General features: G+C 42.0%; 1 protein-coding gene across 1 annotated transcript in view; it reads right to left on the bottom strand.

Moving 5' to 3' along the window:
- RFTN1 (raftlin, lipid raft linker 1) overlaps window positions 1-26,604 on the bottom strand; it is a 194,732-nt gene that overhangs the window by 124,033 nt on the left and 44,095 nt on the right. The window contains exon 2 of the mRNA XM_065876692.1: window positions 1,423-1,609. Coding sequence (XP_065732764.1) covers window positions 1,423-1,609 — 187 coding nt within the window. The remainder of the gene's footprint in view (window positions 1-1,422; window positions 1,610-26,604) is intronic.

The following is a 26,604-nucleotide window of genomic DNA, read 5'->3' as shown; positions in this document are numbered from 1 at the left end:
AGGTTCATTAAAGTCATCCAGGCAGGTGGTCCAGACACTCTGGATAGAATGAACTCAAACTCAAGGACAATGTCATCTTCCCTTTCTTGAAAACCCTCCATGCTTCCTTCTTCTTCTTTTTTTTTTTCTTTTTGCGGTACGCGGGCCTCTCACTGTTGTGGCCTCTCCCGTTGCGGAGCACAGGCTCCGGACGCGCAGGCTCAGCGGCCATGGCTCACGGGCCCAGCCGCTCCACGGCATGTGGGATCTTCCCGGACCGGGGCACGAACCCGTGTCCCCTCAATCGACAGGCGGACTCTCAACCACTGCACCACCAGGGAAGCCCCTCTACTCTCTTTTTAAAATATAGCACATGTTGTCATTTCTCCCACGATAACTGTCCAAAAGACAGATCTGATTTCCTTTGCCAGGCTTTCAATTTTTATTTTTACAAGACCAGCAGAAACATAATGTGCTTTCTATCCCACCTTCATTGTTTTTATTTATTTATTTATTCATTCATTTATTTTTATTGTATAGTTGATTTACAATGTTGTACTAGTTTCAGGTGTACAGCAAAGTGATTCAGATTTATATACATTTATATATATATATATACTCGTACAGATTCTTTTCCCTTATAGGTTATTACAAAATATTTAGTTCCCTGTGCTATACGGTAAGTAGGTCCTTGTTGGTTATCCATTTTATACTGAAATATAGTAGTATGTATATGTTAATCCCAAGGTCCTAGTTTATCCCTCTGTGCCCCTTCATCATTTTTTTAAAAAGCATTTAAAATTAATATTGCTCTTCTCGAAAAACCAATCTCTACCTCTCTTTTCCTAATTAGACCCAATAAAAATATAAGAGTAAGCATTCTTGGGAAAGCCATATTGAAAAACATCATCTAAGCCTTAAAAATCAAAAGCAAGACCAAATCAATTACAGGACTTGATTCAAGTGAGTTTTGTTTTTCCTCCCAAGTGATTGACAGAAAGTATGATGGGTTCAAAAGATTCAAGTATTTCTGGAGTTTGGGGGAAGTATGAAGTTTGTATACAGCCTCTAACCAAAATTAGTGTGTCTTCCAGCCATGCTTTGCATATTAATAGTAGTATACTTTCACTAGCCGCTCTCTTCTGGGAGTACAGCTCCTCAAGGAGACAGTTTTCTAGCTGAGTGTAATGCAGTGAATTGAAGGAGGAAAGGATGTAACGTGGATTCTCTACTTATGCCATCTGGTGTGGACAGTTGCAAGACGCTATGAAACTCTTTAGTTGTCTGATGTTTGGCCTTACCTGTCAGAGGGCAGAGGCCCTGGGAACAGATGCAAACTCCACACACACACATCCACAAACCCTATTCCTTTCCCCTCCCTTCTTCAACACACATGAGGCACCTCACGATGCTAAGGTAACCGCCCACCCTCAGAGGCCTTACCTGTCGGCTTTCTTGATCAGGATGGCCCTGAAGATGTTCTCGAGGGGCGTCTTCTCCCGCTCATGGGTTGGCTGCACGAAGGGGTGCAGGGCCACCAGCGAGAAGCCCTGCTGGTACAGCTCCAGCAGCTGGGCGGGCAGGTCACGGAGGGAGGTCAGCCTCACGGCCGAGGCCCGTGGGAGCTCGGCTGGGAGTGGAGAGAGGGGAGGCTCATCAGAGACCCACCCAGACCGGCCACCCCACGCATCCACATCCCTCTCCCCTCAGCTCAGCAGAAAATCTCCAGGTCGCCTCTCAGTCACATGAGTCTATTCCCATCTTAACTACTGTCTTCAAGGGGACCTACAAAACTGCTGGTTAATTTCCAACTCATCCGTAGGTACTGGAGACTGGATGGCTTAAAATTAGAGCCAGGGCTTCCCTGGTGGCGCAGTGGTTGAAAGTCCGCCTGCCGATGCAGAGGACTCGGGTTCGTGCCCCAGTCCGGGAGGATCCCACATACCGCGGAGCGGCTGGGCCCGTGAGCCATGGCCACTGAGCCTGCGCGTCCGGAGCCTGTGCTCCGCAACGGGAGAGGCCACAACAGTGAGAGGCCCGCGTACCGCAAAAAAAAAAAAAATTAGAGCCAGTTTCTCAGAGATCACACTGGAAAAGTCACTTCCAGCCCCTCAGAAAATAAAAAAGAAAGAAATGAAGAAGGAGGAGCACAAGACGATGACAAGTGCACACAATCGTAAAACTGCTGGGTGGCTAAAAGCAGCAGCAAAACAAAGTCCAAAGACAGACTGGAACAACATTTCTGTGCCACTTAAGACAAAAGGGTAATTTCCTTAACAGGCAAAAAACAGAAGCAAGAACAAAAACAAGAAAAATGGGCAGAATATATGAACAGGCAATTTCCTGAAAAGCATAAAAGGGTAATCAGTACTTGAAAGGACACTCAAATTAACTCAATATTAGAACTATGCAAAACAAAACAAATGTTTTCTCCCTGTTGAATTATTTTAAAATCGGGGTTTAAAAAAACCTTTTTGAGAAGGGCAGACAAGATATCAGAAGTCAACAGATTCAAGTGACAAGTCTTCCAGCCCAATCCCCTGCCCCTCAGGCTCTTTCCCTAGAGGCAACCAGTACTATCCATTTTCTTTTGTATATATGTTAATAATCGCTGAATCTGTGTACAAATAAGTTTATACATCTATCTCACTTTTTTTACACAAATGGTAGGATAATGTTACAACCCAGCTTTTTATCCATTTTTATCAATTAACAGTATCCTTTTCTTGGAGATCATTCCATGGCAGTACACAGAGCTCTTCCTCATTCTTTTTACAGCTGCACAAGTGTTCCACTGTGTGAAGTACCACAGATTATCCAAACTTTTGCTTTCATAAGTAATACTGCAATGAAAAACATCACTCCTACATGATTTCACATGCATTCATGTACGGTATACCTAAAAAAGTTAATTCTTAGGTGTGGAATTGCTGGGCTCAAGATAAATGCATTGTAATTTTTTTAGAGACTGCCAAATCTCCTCCACAGTGCAGTAAGGGCTTACCTTTATCAGTGAGGTACAAAGGTTATTTCTTTTCCCACGCCCTGGCTAATCTCACAACAAAAAATATGATCCCTGTGAGGTGGTAATTTATATTTCTCATTATGTAATTTGTACTTTTTCTTATTAAACATCTCATGTTTAAATGCTATTTATGTTGCCTTTTCTGTTAACTGTTCAAAATCTTTGCCTAGTTTCCTACTGGGTTATTGGTCTTTTGTCTATTGATTTGTAGGAGCTCTTTATATATTAGGAAATTCATTTCTTATTTGTAATAACAGTTGCAAATATCTTTCCCAAATTATTGTCTTTTGACTTTGCATGACACGAGTTTTGCCATGAAGAATTTTTTTTAATAAATTTGAATTTATCAATCTTGCCTTCAATGGCTTCTGAGTTTTATGTCATAGCACAGAGACCCGGAATATAAAACAATTCTCTTGTGATTTCCTGTAGTAATATTTCAGTTTTTTCATGTAAATCTTTGCTCCATTTGGAATTTATGCAATATGAACTCAACTTTTCCCACCCACCCCCAGTTTATCCATTTTTCTGCATTGATTTGAGATGTCACCTTTATCATATATTATATTCTTAAGTATATTTAAGTCTATGACTATGATCTATTAATCTATTCTAACAATTTTAGTTTCATATTATGTTTTAAAATCTGGTCCGGCTATTTCCTGAATGTTCCTATCTTCCTGTTTATTTTCTGAATCTTCCTGTTTCTTCTCAATTATTTGTTTTTCCAAATGGTCTTTAAAATCAGGTCATCAAATTGTCCCTCAAAAAAAAAATCTTGTTGCTACTTTTATCAGATCATGTTCAAATTACAGCTGAACTGAGAGAGAATGGATTTTTTTCTTTTTAACCATTTTTTAAATTGAAGTATAGTTAATTTACGATGTTGTGTTAGTTTTAGGTGTACAGCAAAGTGATTTAGTTATACATATCTATATATGTCTGTTTTTCTTCAGATTCTTTTCCATTATAGGTTATTACAAGATATTGAATATAGTTCCCTGTGCTGTACAGTAGGTCCTTGTTGGTTATCTATTTTATATATAGTAGTGTGGATATGTTAACCCCAAACTCCTAATTTATTGCTCCCCCTCACACTATTTGATTATATTTTTAATCCACAGGAATTGGAAATTGAAGCCAAACAATATTTTACAGAAAGTTAACAACATCAACCTCCCGAGAATGGATATTTTCATCACACTGCAAGTTTCCATCCAAGAACATTGCACGATTTTCGTTTATTCAAGACTCTTTAGGGGTCCCCTGGGTGCATATTAAAATTTTCTTCACATAGATACTGCACACTTGTGAAGTTTATTCCTAGTTATTTTATATTTTATTGCTATTTGAATTGTTTTTTTTTTCTCCTTTTACTTCTATGATCTCCATTGTGGGCAAGAATGTTGGAGAAACAGTCATGCTCATGGCAGCTGGCAGTGGTGAACCTTTCTGGTATTTTCCCTCAATCCTAAAAGTGCATTTGCACTTTGTCCAGCAACCTCACCACTGAGTTTTATGCCTGTGGCTGGACTCCTAAATGTTTCTCGAGATATATGGGCAAAGTTATTCACTACAGGGTCATCACAACAGCAAAAACCTAGAACCAAGGAGTTCTTCTTTGGAGGGCTAGCTCAACATTGGGACACCCCAATGATGAATCCTCTGAACCATTAATATGTGTTACATGAGGATGAAAATGTGCCCAAGACCCATGACTAAGTTAAGAGACAAGGTGTCTAACAGTGTTTATCGTAGGATACTTCAGTATAAAAAAATTCGAAGGATAGATAGACATGAATAAAATTTTTTTCTGGAAGAAATAACAAAAACATCAATATTGGAGAGACTGGAGTAGAAAGGTGAGGATGAGAAGGTAGTTTTTACTTTATTTTGTACTTTCAATACTATTACCGTCAATACAGCAATCATTTGGGTGGAGGGTTCATGAGACATTTTAATTTTCTTCTTTACATGTGAAAAATATTTTAAATTTTAATATATTTTTAAAAACACTGTGTTACTTTAAAACAAACTTAAAAACAAAATCTAGGGGTACTTAAGAATACTCTTAACATCAGCCACTGTAGCCCTCACTTCCATACATCAGGCAAGAAATTTACAAGGAAGAAAAATCTACAGCAATGATTCATTCTAAAGCAAGTGTCCAGCATCCTGGAGAAATCGCCCTGAATAACAGTGACAGAGATAAGGCTGGTCAGGAAAGCTAGAGAGCATGCAATCTTTGCCTTGAAGAGTATGTTCTACATATGCCGCCAGATAGAAAAAAATCTTGAAGGTAAGTCTGGAAAGATCGCTGAGCCCGTCCACACTCCTAGGCACAGCAACCCGGTGGGCCAGAGGGGCAGCCTCTCCAAGCCTGCCCCACCATCCAGCAGCAGAGGCAACACCCAAAATCCTTGGAAATGGAGACCCTTGGGCGCCACCCCAGACCTACTGAAACGGAATCAGAGCCATCTATGGCTTCACAAGCCCTCGAGGAGATTAAGAGGCTGAGAACTACCTTCTAGAGGGTTTCCTCTAGAGGAGTGCCAAAGGGCAGGGAACCTTTGGATCTAAGGCCACACACCCACCTGTGACCTGCACCCCAACTCCACACAGCCAGGACCCTGGCCATCCCTGCCATGGCAGCCCCAGGCCCACTGCGGGGATCCGCACAGGCTTCTCCCCCAGTCTGTGTGCACCCCCAGGCCCAAGGCGGCACAGAGACTAGGGGGAGGCGAGTGGGGAGACACTGCTGCGGGGGCAACATTTAAGGAGCACCAAAAACTCAGTAACCTGTACTAATCAACATTAAACGCAATATGTTAAAAAGTGAACATGAATGCCGGAAGTCCATAATGAACAAACTATCAAAAGTTTTACTAAGGACAGCATCCGTCTTATTGATTTTTCTTTTGCCTCAAGCTCGGCACAGCCCTGTTACTAATCTCCTCTTTGTAAAAGACGTTGCCTCACCCCAGTGCCGGCCCAGCCCAACATCTCTTGCCCTCTTGTCCGGGGCCCTGCGAATGACAGGAGTGGGCCTGTATGTAGGCTGCTCCAGGGGAACCAGGGGCAGGTCTCCTGCGCTGTCGGGAGATGACGAAGCAACAGAAGTGTGTGTGTCACAGACACTGTTGTTTTATTTAAAAAACTGCATGAACTTTTGGTAGGAGTGTAAGCTCTTCTGGAGGGTAATTTTATAATATCCATCAGACCTAAAACTACCACACGGCACAAAGATCCCCTCTTCTTTGATAAAACTGTACATAAAGAGCATCTGTGACCTCAAAGTCAGTCTCTACGGGTCGGTATTTTGTAAATGTTTCTAGTATTTCAGACTCTTTCTGCTATGGTAAAATAAACCTGTGCCAAGATTTTGATAATTTGTATGTTTCTTTCCTCTTATGCATGATCCTATAATTTAAAAAATGAATAAAAGCAGTTGACGTGTTTAGAAGACTTGGGATTCTAGGATCAGCTCTATGCTCCTCCCTGGCATCGATCCTGGGCCTGTGAACGGTCAGTTTCCGCGTATAAAACGGAGATGACAACGTGGGCCTGTCTTCCATCAGAGAGTGGTTGTGAGGATCACACGGGATCCTTACATGTGTAAGGAGGTGTGCGTAATCGATGAAGCTCCGAACAGCGGAGTTCAGTGGTGCTGGGAGTGGCGGACGGACTGGTCCGCTGCAGCCGCTGATGACAATTAGGTGCTGGGGCATTAAGCCCTCCCCATCCCCGTCCACAGCCCTTCACCTCCACGCTCCAAATCAGTGCACTAAAAATATTAATCAACCACTTTGTAGCTAAATGCTTCCTGAATGAAACAGAATAACTTTAAAATTTTTATCTTTAAATCTAAAGATGTATCTCCTGTCAAAACTCAGCAATTTTATAGCTTTAATTTTTGGTATGCATGCTATCAAAGTTGAGCTTCATTGGTTAAAAAACAAATAAAAATGAATCTCAACTATCCTATAATTTAAAAAAAAACAAACAGCGCCAACTGTAAACACGACGATTAAAGGCCTAATTTCACGTTTCTTTTTGAACCTTAACCTTAAAAAGAAACCCTGGTTCTTGTAAAGTGACCAATCCCCCAGTATTACTACTAGGAACACAAACAAGGGAATGACTTATCTGTTTGGATGAACATACCAATCGTGGGCTCTTGGGCTATTTCTCACCCCACCCATCAGAATGACCTCTCCACTATTTTTGTTTTGTAATATTTGCCTGATTTCGTTTACAAATTACATAGTCTTGGGCAAGTCACATAATTCCCACCCCATCTCTTGGGTCCCTCATTTTTAAAATGAAGACCCCGGACAGGCAATTCCAAAAGGAGCTTCCAACTTTAAAATGCAATGACGTTATGATTTCCATTTGGAGACTAAGGTACAAGTCTCTAACTAAAAAGTGACATTGGAAGAGAATACAATAAATGTTTCCAACGTGAACTTGAAAGAGTCCTCCCAAACCAGAGCCAAAATGAGAAAAAGGCACAACCACATGTTCGGGTGGGTAGAGAGATGGAAACGGAGGCAGGAAAAGAATCTGCTGCTGGTGCGGCAGGATAAAAGTCCGCTGGAGGTGAAGGCACTGATGGGGCTGTCTTGGCCAGTGTCACCCTCCAGTCTGAGGAAGTGTCACCAGTAGGGCCCAACACCCATTTGAAGGTCACACTTTTCTCTCCACTTTCTAAACTGCTTGTTCCATACACTTGGTTAACAGCAATCAGTCTGCAAGCCGGGGTCCAGGCTGGACATCCCCGTGCTCCCGCCCAGGGAGCTGTCTTCTTCCCATACGGGCACTCATGCTGCTGCTGTGCGAAGCCCAGTTCTCCAGCCTGGCAGGGGCTGGGTCTCATCCTATGACCTGTAGCAGGTCTGGGACAGATCCCAAGGCCAGGAACTGGGGCCCCAGGGCCCAGATGGATAAAGTAAGCAAGAGACAGAGCCAGGGGATGAGCAGTGAACACGGAGGGCCCACCTCCCCAAAGGGGTGGCATCTTGTCCTTCTGGCCTGGCTACTGCCAATGGGCACGTGGGTGCCCTGGTTACTGCCAATGGGCACCACTGGTGCCAGAACGTCTAATTCTTACCTTCAAGAAGCCAGAAATCTTGATCCTCATAGAAACTCTCCTAATCTTTAGATTTGGCAAGTAAGTCCTATTTTATTTTCAACCCCATGTGGCCCAAAGCCGAGACCTGGTAGGTCACAGTGTCTGGCTGGGGCATTTGATAAACGTGGGAGGATGCATGCCCCACACCCTTCCCATCCCTGATGGTGGCACTGCCAAGGGATGGTGTGACTGCCAGTCTGGCAATGACCAGCTTCCCAGTGTGCTCGTCCCCACATCATCACGACTTATCCCAAGTCTTCAAGGACATGTCCGCAGGTATCTGACACACGCCTCTATTTCCTTTCTACTTTCTGTCTCTATGAATTTGACTACTGGAGGTACCTCATACCAGGGAAATCATATATTTGTCCTTTTGTGACTGGTTTATTTCACTTAGCATAATTTCTTCAAAGTTCATCTATGTTGCAGCATGCGTCAGGATTTCTTTCTTTTTTAAGGCTGAATAATATTGCATTGTATCTATATATCACATTCTTTTAAAACTGAAGTCAGTTGATTTACGATGTTGTGTTAGTTTCAGCAAAGTGATGCAGTTATACATACATACATATATGTATATTCTTTTTCAGATTCTTTTCCCTTATAGGTTATTACAAAATATTAAGTATAGTTCCCTGTGCCATACAGTAGGTCCTTGTTGGTTATCTATTTTATAGATAGTAGTATGTATATGTTAATCCCAAATCCCTCCCTCTTCTATACTGATGTAGACATGAACAAAGAGGTTAGAACCACATAACTATATTTCAAATCCCTTGGAAATCTTTTTTCCCTCATTCAATTACCAATAAGAGGCTTTTTAAAAAATCAAGACACAGAAAGTGGGCTTCCCTGGTGGCTCAGTGGTTGGGAGTCCGCCTGCCGATGCAGGGGACACGGGTTCGTGCCCCGGTCCAGGAAGATCCCACATGCCGCGGAGCAGCTGGGCCCGTGAGCCATGGCCGCTGGGCCTGCACGTCCGGAGCCTGTGCTCCACAGCGGGAGAGGCCACGACAGTGAGAGGCCCGCGTACCGCAAAAAAAAAAACAAAAAACAAAAACACAGAAAGTACTGCTAGAAAGGTATTTTGGGTAACATGAGAGTCCAAAGGTTTTGTTTTGAAATAAGTGGGGGTTTTTTCTTTCAGAAAATAACTCCATATAAATAAATAAACCATTATTCCAGGAGTTTAAAAAGAAAGGAAGGAAAACAGGGGAAAAAGCATAATCCACAAAACCACATATTTCTTAACACTCCTGGGATAAAGGAGATTGTGTTTTTGCTATGACTATGTTTGTTTAGCAGAAACATTCTGCAGCCCTGTTTATTCCCTGGAAACGAAGCCCTTCAGACATCTGCAGAAGAGCCAAAGCAATGTTTCTGCTACTTCAAACTTCATTATAGGGAAACTACCAGCTTCCAACACAAGAAAGAAAGCACTGTGCACGATGACCTCACGTCTCACTCAAGTCTCTACAGCAGGCAACACACGCTGACCCTCAACAGTTCCTATGATTTTGCCCAGCACATTTGTGACTTTAACCTAATTATTCAAAGTCCAACTTTGCTTTTCTAATTACATCCACTAATGGATCTGTCAATACCAGGGAGCCCAAGTGACTATCTCCCCGGGGTCACTTCCTTCTCAGGTGAAGCTGATAATGACACTGTTCAACCAAATCTTTTTTTCTCAAATTTCCTTGAAGGCCACCATTTCTATAACATCAATCTGGCTGGACTTTGCAGTAGATCCAATTTAGCAAAAAGCTAAAATCAATCACTTTTCGATGTGGGGTTTTTCACTGTATAAGTAAAAAATAGGAATTCAATTTTTTTTTTTTTTTGGCCACGCCACACGGCATACGGGATCTTAGTTCCCCGATCAGGGATCGAACCTGCGGCCTCTGAAGTGGAAATGCGGAGTCTTAACCATTAGGCCGCCAGGGAAGTCTCAGGAATTCGATTTTTTAAATAATGTTTGCAGCCCATGTCTTCGGTGTTATTTCTAAATCTGTGGCATAAAACTTTCATTTTAGGATTTTCAAATTCAGACTTCTGTCATCTTGTTATCAAATAAACCCATGTTTCTGAAACTTAAAAAAAAAAACACATCCAGACTCAGGAGACCACACCATTAAAACACTATTTATTCTTTCATATTTTGTTAATTGGAGTGAAATTCACCTAACATAAAAATCAGTCAGTTAAAAGTGAACTAGGCTGGGCGGGAAGATGGCGGAAGAGTAAGACGCGGAGATCGCCTTCCTCCTCACGGATACACCAGAAATACATATACACGTGGAACAACTCCTACCGAACACCTACTGAAGGCTGGCAGAAGACCTCAGAGCTCCCAAAAGGCAAGAAACTCCCCACGTACCTGGGTAGGGCAAAAGAAAAAAGAAAAAACAGAGACAAAAGAATAAGGACGGCACCTGCACCAGTGGGAGGGAGCTGTGAAGAAGGAAAGGTCTCCACACACTAGGAAGCCCCTCCGCGGGCGGAGACTGCGGGAGGCGGAGGGGGGAGCTTCGGGACCGCGGAGTGGAGCACAGCGACGGGTGCGGAGGGCAAAGCGGGGGGATTCCTGCACAGACGATCGGTGCCGACCGGCACTCACCAACCCGAGAGGCTTGTCTGCTTACCCGCCGGGGCGGGCGGGGCTGCGAGCTGAGGCTCGGGTTTCGGTTTTGGACGGAGCGCGGGGAGAGGACTGGGGTTGGCGGCTTGAGCATAGCCTGGAGGGGTTGGTGCGCCACGACTAGCCGGGAGGGAGTTCGGGGAAAAGCCTGCACCGGCCGAAGAGGCAAGAGACTTTTTCTTCCCTCTTTGTTTCCTGGCGCGCGAGGAGAGGGGTTTAAGAGCGCTGCTTAAAGGAACTCCAGAGAAGGGCGCGAGCCGCGGCTAAAAAGCGCAAACCCCAGAGACGGGCGCGAGCCTCGGCTGAGGGCGCGAGCCCCCGAGACGGGCGCGAGCCGCGGCGGGAAGCGCGAGCCCCCGAGACGGGCGCGAGCCGCGGCGGGAAGCGCGAGCCCCAGAGACGGGCGCGAGCCGCGGCTGAAACTGCGGAGCCCAGAGACGGGCGGGAGACGCTGGGGCTGCTGCTGCCGCCACCAGGGGGGCTGTGTGCGAGCACAGGTCACTCTCCGCGCCCCTCTTCCGCGGAGCCTGTGCAGGCCGCCACTGCCGGGTTCCCGGGATCTGGGGACAGCTTCCCGCACGGCGGGTCTCAGGCTGGTGCAGCGTCACGCCGGCCTCTGCCGCAGCGTCACGCCGCCTCTGCCGCCGCAGACCCGCCCCGCACGCAGTGCCCCGCCTTCCCCCATCCCCCAACCCCCGGCCTGAGTGAGCCGGAGCTCCCTAATCAGCGGCTCCTTTAACCCCGTCCTGTCTGAGCAAAAAAAAACAGACGCCCTCCAGCGATCAGCGCGCAGGGGCAGGGCCGGGTACAAAGCTGAGCTCCTGTGAGCTGTGAGAGCAGGGAGGAGAGGGGGAGGTCTCTCCCGGCAGCCGCGGAGGCGGCGGATTGAAGCTCCACAATCAACTTGATGTGCCCTGCATTGTGGAATACCTGAATAGACAGGGAGTGAGCCCAAATTGAAGAGGGGGAATTTAGGAGCGAGATCGGTGATTTTTTTCCCTTTTCCTCTTTTTGTGAATGTGGGCATGTATGCTTCTGTGTGAGATCTTGTCTGTATACTCTTGTTTCCACCATTTGTCCTAGGGCTCTATCCGTCCATGGGTTTTTTTTTTTTAAAAAAAAAAAAAAAAAATTTTTTTTAATAATTAATTTTAATTGTAATAACTTTATTGAACTTTACCTTCGTTCTTTCTTTCTTTCTTTCCTTCCTTCCTTCCCTCCTTTAGACAACTAATCACCCCAAATTGAGGAGGTGGTCTCTGGGAGCAGGATTTATGATTTTTCCCCCTTTGCCTCTCTTTGTGAACGTGTAGGTGTATGCTTCTGTGTAAGATTTTCTCTGTATAGCTTTGCTCCCAATAGTTGTCCTAGGGCTCTATCCTTCCATGGTTTTTTAAAAAAAAAAAAAAAAATTTTTTTTCTTTCTTATTAATTTTAATTGCAATAACTTTATTGTACTTTACCTTCGTTCTTTCTTTCTTTCTTTCCTTCCTTCCTTCCCTCCTTTAGACAGCAAATCACCCCAGGTTGAGGAGGTGGTCTCTGGGAGCAGGATTTAGGATTTTTCCCCCTTTGCCTCTCTTTGTGAACGTGTATGTGTATGCTTCTGTGTAAGATTTTCTCTGTATAGCTTTGCTTCCAACATTTGTCCTAGGGCTCTATCCGTCCATGGTTTTTTTTTAAAAAAAAAAAAAAAATTTTTTTTCTTTCTTAATAATTAATTTTAATTGCAATAACTTTATTGTACTTTACCTTCGTTCTTTCTTTCTTTCTTTCCTTCCTTCCTTCCCTCCTTTAGACAGCAAATCACCCCAGGTTGAGGAGGTGGTCTCTGGGAGCAGGATTTAGGATTTTTCCCCCTTTGCCTCTCTTTGTGAACGTGTATGTGTATGCTTCTGTGTAAGATTTTCTCTGTATAGCTTTGTTTCCAGCATTTGTCCTAGGGTTCTATCTGTTCTTTTTTTTTTTTTTTTTTTTTTTTTTTTTCTTTTTCTTTTTTTTTTTGTTCTAAATATTTTTTAGTACAATAACTATATTATACTTTATTTTATTTTTACTGTATCTTCTTTCTTTCTGTCTTTTTTCCTTCTTTCCTTCCTTCCTTCCTCCCTTCCTCCCTCCCTCCCTCCCTCCTTTCTTTCCTTCTTTGCTTCTTTCTTCCTTCCTTCCTTTCCTCCTTTCCTCCTTTCCTTCTTTCTTTCCTCAAACTTCTACTAATTCTCTCTACATTTTCTCCTTCTTTCCCTCCTACCTTCCTTCCTTCCTCCCTCCCTCCCTCCTTTCTTTCCTTCTTTGCTTCTTTCTTCCTTCCTTCCTTTCCTCCTTTCCTTCTCTCTTTCCTCAAACTTCTACTAATTCTCTCTACATTTTCTCCTTCTTTCCCTCCTTCTTTCCTTCCTTCCTCCCTCCCTCCCTCCCTCCTTTCTTTCCTTCTTTGCTTCTTTCTTCCTTCCTTCCTTTCCTCCTTTCCCTCTTTCTTTCCTCAAACTTCTAATAATTCTCTCTACATTTTCCCCTTCTTTCCCTCCTTCCTTCCTTCCTTCCTCCCTCCCTCCCTCCTTTCTTTCCTTCTTTGCTTCTTTCTTCCTTCCTTCCTTTCCTCCTTTCCTTCTTTCTTTCCTCATACTTCTAATAATTCTCTCTACTTTTCCTCCCTTTTATTCTGAGCCGTGTGGATGAAAGGCTCTTGGTGCTCCAGCCCAGGAGGCAGGGCTCTGCCTCTGAGGTAGGAGAGCCAACTTCAGGAAACTGATCAACAAGAGACCTCCCAGCTCCACATAATATTAAACGGTGGACATCTCCCAGAGACCTCCATCTTAACACCAGCACCCAGCTTCACTCAACGACCAGCAAGCCACAGTGCTGGACAACCTATGCCAAACAACTAGCAAAACAGGAACACAACCCCACCCATTAGCAGAGAGGCTGCCTAAAATCATAACAAGGCCACAGACACCCCAAAACACACCACCAGACGTGAATCTGCCCACTAGAGAGACAAGACCGAGCCTCATCCAGCACAACACAGGCACTAGTCCCCTCCACCAGGAAGCCTACACAACCCGCTGAAACAACCTTAGCCACTGGAGACAGACATCAAAAACAACGGGAACTACGAGCGTGCAGCCTGCAAAAAGGAGACCCCAAACACAGTAAGATAAGCAAAATGAGAAGACAGAAAAACACACAGCAGATGAAGGAGCAAGATAAAAACCCACCAGACCTAACAAATGAAGAGGAAATAGGCAATCTACCTGAAAAAGAATTCAGAATAATGATAGTAAGGATGATCCGAAATCTTGGAAGTAGAATAGACAAAATGCAAGAAACAGTTAACAAGGACCTAGAAGACATAAAGATGAAACAAGCAACGATGAACAACGCAATAAATGAAATTAAAAGTACTCTAGATAGGATCAATAGCAGAATAACTGAGGCAGAAGAACGGATAAGTGACCTGGAAGATAAAGTAGTGGAAATAACTACTGCAGAGCAGAATAAAGAAAAAAGAATGAAAAGAACTGAGGACAGTCTCAGAGAGCTCTGGGACAACATTAAACGCACCAACATTCGAATTATAGGGGTTCCAGAAGAAGAAGAAAAAAAGAAAGGGACTGAGAAAATATTTGAAGAGATTATAGTTGAAAACTTCCCTAATATGGGAAAGGAAATAGTTAATCAAGTCCAGGAAGCACAGAGAGTCCCATACAGGATAAATACAAGGAGAAATACGCCAAGACACATATTAATCAAACTATCAAAAATTAAATACAAAGAAAGCATATTAAAAGCAGCAAGGGAAAAACAACAAATAACACACAAGGGAATCCCCATAAGGTTAACAGCTGATCTCTCAGCAGAAACCCTACAAGCCAGAAGGGAGTGGCAGGACATACTGAAAGTGATGAAGGAGAAAAACCTGCAACCAAGACTACTCTACCCAGCAAGGATCTCATTCAGATTTGATGGAGAAATTAAAACCTTTACAGACAAGCAAAAGCTGAGAGAGTTCAGCACCACCAAACCAGCTTTACAACAAATGCTAAAGGAACTCCTCTAGATAAGAAATGCAAAAGAAGGAAACGACCTATAATAACGAACCCAAAACAATATAGAAAATGGGAATAGGAACATACATATCGATAATTACCTTAAATGTAAATGGACTAAATGCTCCCACCAAAAGACACAGATTGGCTGAATGGATACAAAAACAAGACCCTTATATATGCTGTCTACAAGAGACCCACCTCAGACCTAGAGACACATACAGACTGAAAGTAAGGGGATGGAAAAAGATATTCCATGCAAATGGAAACCAAAAGAAAGCTGGAGTAGCAATTCTCATATCAGACAAAATAGACTTTAAAATAAGGACTATTAAAAGGGATAAAGAAGGACACTACATAATGATCAAGGGATCGATCCAAGAAGAAGATATAACAATTGTAAATATTTATGCACCCAACATAGGAGCACCTCAATACGTAAGGCAAATACTAACAGCCATAAAAGGGGAAATAGACAGTAACACATTCATAGTAGGGGACTTTAACACCCCACTTTCACCCATGGACAGATCATCCAAAATGAAAATAAATAAGGAAACACAAGCTTTAAATGATACATTAAACAAGATGGACTTAATTGATATTTATAGGACACTCCATCCAAAAACAACAGATTACACATTTTTCTCAAGTGCTCATGGAACATTCTCCAGGATAGATCATATCTTGGGTCACAAATCAAGCCTTGGTAAATTTAAGAAAATTGAAATTGTATCAAGTATCTTTTCTGACCACAACGCCATGAGACTAGATATCAATTACAGGAAAAGATCTGTAAAATATACAAGCACATGGAGGCTAAACAATACACTACTTAATAATGAAGTGATCACTGAAGAAATTAAAGAGGAAATAAAAAAATACCTAGAAACAAATGACAATGGAGACACAACGACCCAAAACCTATGGGATGCAGCAAAAGCAGTTCTAAGGGGGAAGTTTATAGCAATACAAGCCCACCTTAAGAAGCAGGAAACATCTCGAATAAACAACCTAACCTTGCACCTCAAGCAATTAGAGAAAGAAGAACAAAAAAGCCCCAAAGCTAGCAGAAGGAAAGAAATCATAAAAATCAGATCAGAAATAAATGAAAAAGAAATGAAGGAAACGATAGCAAAGATCAATAAAACTAAAAGCTGGTTCTTTGAGAAGATAAACAAAATAGATAAACCACTAGCTAGACTCATCAAGAAAAAAAGGGAGAAGACTCAAATCAATAGAATTAGAAATGAGAAAGGAGAAATAACAACTGACACTGCAGAAATAAAAAAAATCATGAGAGATTACTACAAGCAACTCTATGCCAATAAAATGGACAATCTGGAAGAAATGGACAAATTCTTAGAAATGCACAACCTGCCAAGACTGAATCAGGAAGAAATAGAAAATATGAACAGACCAATCACAAGCACTGAAATTGAAAGTGTGATTAAAAATCTTCCAACAAACAAAAGCCCAGGACCAGATGGCTTCACAGGTGAATTCTATCAAACGTTTAGAGAAGAGCTAACACCTATCCTTCTCAAACTCTTCCAAAATATAGCAGAGGGAGGAACACTCCCAAATTCCTTCTACGAGGCCACCATCACCTTGATACCAAAACCAGACAAGGATGTCACCAAGAAAGAAAACTACAGGCCAATATCACTGATGAACATAGATGCAAAAATCCTCAACAAAATACTAGCAAACAGAATCCAACAGCACATTAAAAGGATCATACACCATGATCAAGTGGGGTTTATTCCAGGAATGCAAGGATTCTTCAATATACGCAAATCTATCAATGTGATAAACCATATTAACAAATTGAAGGAGAAAAACCATATGATCATCTCAATAGATGCAGAGAAAGCTTTTGACAAAATTCAACACCCATTTATGATAAAAACCCTCCAGAAAGTGGGCATAGAGGGAACTTTCCTCAACATAATAAAGGCCATATATGACAAGCCCACAGCAAACATCATCCTCAATGGTGAAAAACTGAAAGCATTTCCACTAAGATCAGGAACAAGACAAGGTTGCCCACTCTCACCACTCTTATTCAACATAGTTTTGGAAGTTTTAGCCACAGCAATCAGAGAAGAAAAGGAAATAAAAGGAATCCACATCGGAAAAGAAGAAGTAAAGCTGTCACTGTTTGCAGATGACATGATACTATACATAGAGAATCCTAAAGATGCTACCAGAAAACTACTAGAGCTAATCAATGAATTTGGTAAAGTAGCAGGATACAAAATTAATGCACAGAAATCTCTGGCATTCCTATATACTAATGATGAAAAATCTGAAAGTGAAATCAAGAAAACACTCCCATTTACCATTGCAACAAAACGAATAAAATATCTAGGAATAAACCTACCTAAGGATACAAAAGACCTGTATGCAGAAAATTATAAGACACTGATGAAAGAAATTAAAGATGATACAAATAGATGGAGAGATATACCATGTTCTTGGATGGGAAGAATCAACATTGTGAAAATGACTCTACTACCCAAAGCAATCTACAGATTCAATGCAATCCCTATTAAACTACCACTGGCATTTTTCACAGAACTAGAACAAAAAATTTCGCAATTTGTATGGAAACACAAAAGACCCCGAATAGCCAAAGCAATTTTGAGAACGAAAAAAGGAGCTGGAGGAATCAGGCTCCCTGACTTCAGACTATACTACAAAGCAACAGTAATCAAGACAGTATGGTACTGGCACAAAAACAGAAAGATAGATCAGTGGAACAGGATAGAAAGCCCAGAGATAAACCCATGCACATATGGACACCTTATCTTTGATAAAGGAGGCAGGAATGTACAGTGGAGAAAGGACAGCCTCTTCAATAAATGGTGCTGGGAAAACTGGACAGGTACATATAAAAGTATGAGATTAGATCACTCCCTAACACCATACACAAAAATAAGCTCAAAATGGATTAAAGACCTAAATGTAAGGCCAGAAACTATCAAACTCTTAGAGGAAAACATAGGAAGAACACTCTATGACATAAATCACAGCAAGATCCTTTCTGACCCACCTCCTAGAGTAATGGAAATAAAAACAAAAATAAACAAATGGGACCTAATGAAACTTCAAAGCTTTTGCACAGCAAAGGAAACCATAATCAAGACCAAAAGACAACCCTCAGAATGGGAGAAAACATTTGCAAATGAAGCAACTGACAAAGGATTAATCTCCAAAATTTACAAGCAGCTCATGCAGCTCAATAACAAAAAAACAAACAACCCCATCCAAAAATGGGCAGAAGACCTAAACAGACATTTCTCCAAAGAAGATATACAGAATGCCAACAAACACATGAAAGAATGCTCAACCTCATTAATCATTAGAGAAATGCAAATCAAAACTACAATGAGATATCATCTCACACCAGTCAGAATGGCCATCATCAAAAAATCTAGAAACAATAAATGCTGGAGAGGGTGTGGAGAAAAGGGGACACTCTTGCACTGCTGGTGGGAATGTGAATTGGTTCAGCCACTATGGAGAACAGTATGGAGGTTCCTTAAAAAACTACAAATAGAATTACCATATGACCCAGCAATCCCACTACTGGGCATATACCCTGAGAAAACCAAAATTCAAAAGGAGTCATGTACCAAAATGTTCATCGCAGCTCTATTTACAATAGCCCGGAGATGGAAAGAACCTAAGCGCCCATCATCGGACGAATGGATAAAGAAGATGTGGCACATATACACAATGGAATATTACTCAGCCTTAAAAAGAAATGAAATTGAGATATTTGTAATGAGATGGATAGACCTAGAGTCTGTCATACAGAGTGAAGTAAGTCAGAAAGACAAAGACAGATACCGTATGCTAACACATATATATGGAATTTGAGGGGAAAAAATGTCATGAAGAACCTAGGGATAAGACAGGAATGGAGGCGCAGACCTACTGGAGAGCGGACTTGGGGATATGGGGAGGGGGAAGGGTGAGTTTTGACAGGGCGAGAGAGAGTCATGGACATATACACACTAACAAACGTGGTGGGGTGGATAGCTGGGGGGAAGCAGCCGCAAGGCACAGGGATATTAGCTCGGGGCTTTGGGACAGCCTGGAGGGGTGGGAGGGGGAGAGTGGGAGGGAGGGAGATGCAGGAGGGAAGACACATGGGAGCACATGTATATGTATAGCTGATTCACTTTGTTATAAATCAGAAACTAACACACCATTGTAAAGCAATTATACCCCAATAAAGATGTTAAAAAAAAAAAAAAAAAAAAAAGTGAACTATTGGGCTCCCCTGGTGGCACAGTGGTTGAGAGTCCGCCTGTCAATGCAGGGGACACGGGATCGTGCCCTGGTCCGGGAGGATCCCACATGCCGCGGAGCGGCTGGGCCCGTGAGCCATGGCCGCTGAGCCTGCGCGTCCGGAGCCTGTGCTCCGCAACGGGAGAGGCCACAACAGTTAGAGGCACGCGTACCGCAAAAAAAAAAAAAAAAAGTGAACTATTCAGTGGCATTTAATATATTTGCAATGTTATACAACCATCACCTCTGTCTAGTTCTAAAATGAGGAAACTGCATATTCATTAAGCAGTTATTCCCCATTCCTCTCTCCCCCAGCCCCTGGCAACCACCAATCTGCTTTCATAAAACACAATTCTTAACACCTTAACTAAATCATGGATAAACTCAAGAGGGAAATCTCAGTAGAAGTAAAAGCACTTTTTGAAGCTTCCATAAACCTAGGCTCCTACAGGTCAATCAGGCAGTAATTGACAAAGCAACAGATGCTCATCAAATGAGTTCCTAAGATGCAGGCCACTGGTCCACAGATGCTTGTTAAACGTCAGACTATCAGACTCTGTGACAAAAAGGGGGGTTGTAAAGGGGAGCAGAGGGTCAAGCTGTTATTGGTTTGCTTGTCATTCCAAAGAGTCACACACAGTCACTGAATTACACACACACACAATATTGTACTATAAAAAATTCAATGTCTAGGTGTTTGTAAGGAGAGGCCCTGAATAATCCCTGTTGACGATACCCATTGATCAAACTCCGAAGATGGCATGATGGCTCATCCCACCTCACCAGTCCATTTTGTCAGAGAAGACACAGGCTAAGATTCATCAGGAAAGCTTTTCAAGAAACACCAGGCACCGCGCTGCTTAGATCTCACAGTGGGAGTATTCAGATATTAAAAGCAACCAGCTAGAAACTGAACCCAGAGTATTAATAAAATATTTCACACACTTAAAAATACTTTTTATAGAGAAGAGAAGACATGAAGGATTACCAAGTCTTCAGAATTTCTAACCAAACTCATCCACACCAGATCCAAGAAGAGCTTAGCATGAGTCAGAAGGGAAGCTAGTTACCAGTATTTTATGCCATTTTCCTAACTGAGCATGATAGCACTATAGCTGACACTCCTGAAATTCTCTTTTGATTTTGAGAATACAATAAACTGATTGCATCAAAGACCAGCCACTAATGACTATGTACAAACAATATGGAAATGAAACTATTTAGAATGTAAATGAGACCCTATATGGATTTCCATGATAAAGTCTCAAGGCTTTGCATAAAAGTAATCAGCACTGAAAATCTTCAGCGGTGGAAGTGTGGCTAGTCCAAACTGAATGTGCCACACGTGTAAAATGTACATGAGATTTCAAAGACTTAGCACGCAAACAAGAATGTAAAATACCTAAGTAAAGAAGTTATTTTATATTGGTAACACACTGAAATGACAACATTTGGGATAGTTGAGGATTAAATAAAATATACTAAAATGAATTTCTACCTGTTTTAAATGTGGCTACAGGAAAATTTAAACTTACATATGGGGCTCACATATATTTCCACTGGACAGCACTGCTCTTACGATTACTTACCAATCACTTGTTGTAACATTTATCACTATTTTTAATTATACAAATTATTCATTTAATTTTTTTTTCCTGTCCTTCCCAATAAACAAGTTTTGCCAGGCCAGAGCCCAGGCCAGGTTTATTCGCCAACAAGCTGGCCAACCCAGAGTGCCTGGAGAAACCTCATTAACAATCATCGTTAAATGAAGGAATTCTCCACTGATTGGTACAGCCACACGTCACGACCACACCAGTACTTTTTCCGTCAAAGAAAGGCCAATGCAAACTGCCCCCTGCAGTTACTCAGGGTCGGGGTTGGGGGGGGTAGTTAACTCTGAGGTCCCCGCTCTGGGCTCCAAAGTAAATTAGCCACCATACCAAGATGAAAGAAACCATAAATAGTCCTAGAAAACCATCACCCAGTGATGAACTTTTTTTCTTAATCATGGTAAAATATACATAAAAATGTACCATTTTAACCACAGTTAAGTGTACAATTCAATGGCCTGAACTACATTTGCACTGTTGTGCAACCACCACCACCAGGCACCTCCGGGAAACCTTCTTTTAACCAACAGTGTCACCTGCACTTGCCACCCAACCCTTCACCTCAGCCACCCAAGGAGAAAGGACACCTCACCTCCATCCTTCCTTCCTCTCTCCCCTCTGGTATGAGCAGGAGATACAAGAGCAGCAAGGAGAAAAAAAAAAGCTGCCATGAGTCATAATAATTCCCAAATGTGAAAATCTGCCACTGGAAAAAAATCAAATTTGATATGACAACAGAAGCGAAGGAAGAATGTAAAAAATTTCACTTTGCAGAGGCGGTCAAATGACAGCACAAAGATTATGCATCTTAACCCCAAACAGCATAAAATGGAAAAAAAAAAAAAGGAATTTCCCCAAAAGTCTGGTGCCCCAATGGCATAAGTGCACTTCAGTTTGGCATTTACACAGGACACAAGAGAATATTACTACTTCTTTTTATCCTGAGTCATTATCATAAGGGTCTCCACTCTATAACAGAGTTTTACATTGGTATGTCAATAAAGTCTTTACCTAGGAGAGTATTTTTTATTTCAGAATATAATACGATAAAATAATACACTATAGAAACTGTTGGAAAGCATAAAATTTCATCATGCACAAGACTAGTTTTAAGTGCTTGTGACAGAATAAATCCCACTCTCTCCAGGCTTAGTACAACTTCTACCCACAAAGGAAGCCCACTCGTAGGTTCAAAGGCACGATCCCCAGACACACCAACAAATGCACATCAGTGGATTCTCCTTTTCTTGCTGTAGTGGAGACACACCACATATTCTGTGGCACAGTCAATAAGCCATTCACGAACTTACCAAAAGTTCCATATATTGCAAATATGTGTTAATAAATAAAATTATGTGTATGACATCACAAAAGATTCAACAGAACTCAAATGAGGACAGGACCAGCCAGGTCTCATGCTCTAAAAAAGGCTTCGAGCACCTGCATTTTCAGCTTTGCATGAACAATTACTACGTTCACGCGCAAACTCCCAAACTGGTGCGTGGAAATAGAAAATCGTACACACGGGCTCTGCTAAACAATTTGCATGCAAAATTGTCATCAGCACTCTCCAGTTTACTTTGTGCCATATAAGATATGGGGGTCTGTGATGCCTCGGGAGACTGATTTCAAGAGACATTTTGGTTCCCACTATTAAAAGGGGGGCCCCTGATGGTGTCTGGGGTCTATGCATGAATATAAGTCCCTCCCAGGTGCCTTCTCATGTAGTTCAGTGGAAGAGCGGAAAAGCTTGAGAATGAGATTAAGTAGAATAATGGGCAACAGATATTCTTCAGAATAATAAAACAGAGAGGAAACATGGTTAAAAGAAAAAAAAATTTGTATTGACACCCGGAAAAATGCCATCTATCAATGACAGTTTGTACAAGAAGGGAAAGATGGATATTACCCAGGCAGTAAAAAGGACTTCCCTGATTCGGCCAGTGATACATACTGAAATGGACCACCCGGAAGCTTCGCCTTGGAGATTGCCAGTGAGGATCTGATAGGGATCTATGTGCTTGTAAGGCATCTTAAGTTTTCTCTAACAGTTCCTCCCTCCCTTGTTCTTTCCTCTCTTCCACTTGAAATGCAGTTAGTGTGAACTGAGATACGCTGGAAGTGTGAAAAACACACAAGATTTCAAAGACTCCGTAGAAAGAAAAGAATGTGAAATATCTCAGAGTGTTTTACTGATCACATGTTGAACTGATAGTATTCTGAATATACTGGGTTACATAAAATATATCCTTAAAGTTAACTTACCTAATTTGAATTTTTTTAATGTGGCTACTAGAATATTTTCAATTAGATTCATGCCTCATGTTATATTTTTATTGGACAAGGTCTGTTCTAGAACCTCTTGTTTTAAATTTATTTATTTACTTACTTAAATCTTTTATTTTAAACTAATTTCAGTCCAAAAAACATGATCCCTTCTCTAATTTTATTTTAAATTAGATCTATGGCTCACATTATATTTCAACTGGATAGGCTTGATCTAGAACCTTTTATTTTAAATTAGTTAATTATTTTATTTATTTATTTATTTTAAACTTATTTCAGTCCAAAAAAACATGATCCCTGCTCTACTTTTATTAAACTGCCAATTTAACTCCTTACTAAGCATCCGTTAGCCACAGCCATCAGTAAGGTCACTTCTCTTCCCAAAATAAACCTGTTAACACCAAGGAATGGGGCAAAGCTGCCAGAATATTTACAGTGTGGGATCAGTGAGTCACCTGCCTTCAAGCACATTAAATCTTTTCTTCTTACTCATTGTCACTACTCGAAATTGGAGGAAAAAAGCAAAACTTCCTACAATCTTCGCGTTCGATGTTTTGGTCCCTGAGCCCTTGAATATTTGCTCTTGGAGACTTCCTAGTATCACAATCACACCAGCTCCTAAAGTGTTCACTGCTCTGGAGCAAGTGGGTTTGCAGCCTTTTTCTGTCCCTACTCCATCAGCAGCTCCAAACACCCTCCCAAATCTCACCTCTCTTCCCACGCGGGGAATCTCAAACTGAGCATCTCACCTGCAAATCACTGCTCTGGCAAAACCGGAAACAGCTGCAGAGGCCACCAGCCAGCCAGCATCACGACTGAGATTATTCATATCAGAAATATCACTAGACCTGTCAGTCTATTTTAAGTCCTTGGAAGTGCTTTGGAGTGGATTTTCTGGATGATTTATGTTACATTCCAGAAATGCAAATTCTCCCTCATGCACTTAATAAACATCCCTGTGGTCACGTTTCTAGTTAACAGAGCCGTCTCCCTTCCTGGGATTCCTTGCCTGGTTCCTTTGAGGGTAGGATGAAGGCTTCATGGTATTCTCAATTCCCACATATTAGTAAGAAGTGAGTATTATTATTACTTTGTTACCATTGCAGTTCAGTCTGTCCTAATTCTAAACAACGTATGCAAACAGAGCACAGAAACCTGGAATTGGATTATAGGGTAGAAAGTTGGTGATGTCTCAAAGCTGGCTAAGGCAGAGATGGGTGGTGTAGCGGCCAAGGTTGCACTTCTGTGGTGTAGTGGAAAGAGCGCTGGGTTGGGGTCCAGGAGTCTTTTAGAGTCCTGATTCTGCTGCTAGCTCTGTGTCCATAGCCAGTCGTTTAATCCCTGGGGACATCATGTTATGATCTGTAAAATGAGGGGACTGGCTTAGGTAATGAGAGAGACTTCACAGTGTTGAGGTTAAAGGCATAGGCTCTGAATGCCTGGGTTTGAATCTTGGGTCCACCACTTACCAGCTGTGCAACCTTGGGAAAGTTACTGAACCTCTCTGATCCAGAGGTTCCTCATTTTTAAAATGGAGATAATAATAATACATAGCTCAGGGGTTACCTGAGTTGAAATCTCATTGCCACCCCTCACTAGCTGTATGACCTGAAGTCTGCCAGCAGCCTGGTCAGGTATGAATGTCTCTCACACCTTTGCTGCATCCAGGGACTTCCGTAGGCAATTAGTTTCATCAAACAACACCAGGCAGACATCAACCTGCCTCTAACTGCTCCTGAGACAGGACAGGTACTCTGAACCCAGGATTAACAAACACCAAAAAAACTAACCTAGTATCTGTTCCCCTTCTTAGGAGACCCTATTTTCAAGTCTCTTTCTTTCTTCTTTTTTATTTCCCCGTAAGAAAACAAAACCAAAGAAATGGCTGGGAGATGAGGAAGAGCGAAATGGCAAACACAGCTCCTGGAGCTCCAGTCTGCAGGGACTGAATGGATGGCGGTGATAGGCACTGCTGGGTGTTGGTCATGGTGGCTGCAATGAGCTCTGTGGCATCTGAAAGGAAACGGTAAGTAGGCCACTGGCTATGAGGTCTGCAGTTCAGAAGAAGGTGAACTCTGAGTTGAGGATACAAGTCCAAGAATCATCTACTAAGCATAAATGCTCACTGAGGGCCTGGGCTCAGATAAGCTCTCGTGACGAGAGACCACGCAGAGGGAACAGCAGGCCTACAGCCGAGACGGCCAAACTCTCCACATTCAGTGGCCAAGCGAAGATGGACAGATCTGCAAAGGGGGCAGAGGAGCAGCCACAGAGGTAGGGAGAAAACCAGGAGAGCGTGGGAGAGAAGCCAAGAAAGAGGGAAGAAAAAGCAAGAGAAAGCTTCATAAGCGATCCCCCTCTGACCCAGGGCCCCGGGTCAGCCAAAGCCCTCCTGCCTTCTAGGACGCCCGGCCTGACAGACTGTACCATACACCTGTGACCTTCCTCTGCAACAGCTGGGCCCAGTCCCAAACCTGCCAATGCCACTTATACTGGCTATAAAGGGGAAATTTAATCAATCATTACACAAACCGAAATAGAGTGAACGAGAGTTGTTTCTTAGGATTCCGTAAGAGAGAGCTACTACGAGAAATGGCTGTCAAAGTGGATGAGAGAGAGAAAATAATACGAGAGGAAGGGAGAAGTAACTTTTAAGTGTACAATGTTATACTCCGATTGCTTTGTGTGCATCGGAGGTCTCCCTCTATCTTAAAAAAAGTTTTAATTGAAAAATTTAGATGGTATATTGAGGGTTGACACAAAAAGATAATGTAGATCTTTAATCAGAAACATGATCAAAGAGCACATCCCCACATCTAAGAGACAGGCACATGAATGTACATTTCTGTGTTTGATGCTAAATTAAATGTTTAAGGCATATTACATATATATATATATATATATATATACATATATATGTGTGTGTGTATATATATATATATATATATATATATATGAATGATTCTCTGTACAAACCGACTTTTTTGATTTACTAACCAATATTGGTCTCAGCTGTGACAATGAGGGAGCGGCCAGCATTGCCAAGCCCTTCAGTAAGACAAGGAATAGGAAACATCCATCCCGGAGTTTAGAGACAGCTGTGAGTGGAGAAACGTAGCTAAAGTCAGGCTGGGGACAAGTCAACTGTCATCTGATGACCCTGCAGCCTGTTCTTCCCCAGCTATCATATTCTTTTCCACTTAGTGTTTTAGTGCTTTCTAACCTGCCTTCCTGAGAACCATGGTTTCCAAGGATTTTATAGCTAAAGGAGCCCTTAAAGACGATGATGACGATGAAGATGGCTGTGACAATGATAGAAGTATTTCAGAAATAATACTAACAACAGTGATAACAATGATAGCTAACTTCCATTGAACATATATCTTATGCCAGACATTGTTTTATTTGCTTTACATGCATCCTCATTTAATTATCAAACCACCCTTGAGCTATGTATTATTATTATCTCCATTTTAAAAATGAGGAAACTCTGGATCAGAGAGGTTGAGTAACTTTCCCAACGTTGCACAGCTGGTAAGTAGTGGACCTAAGATTCAAACCCAGGCATTCAGAACCTA

This window comes from Phocoena phocoena, chromosome 4, assembly GCF_963924675.1.
Source record: "Phocoena phocoena chromosome 4, mPhoPho1.1, whole genome shotgun sequence".
In the NCBI taxonomy this organism is placed as follows: domain Eukaryota; kingdom Metazoa; phylum Chordata; class Mammalia; order Artiodactyla; family Phocoenidae; genus Phocoena; species Phocoena phocoena.
The sequence above is the reverse complement of the archived record's forward strand: the minus strand, read 5'-3'. Positions and strand labels throughout refer to the sequence as shown.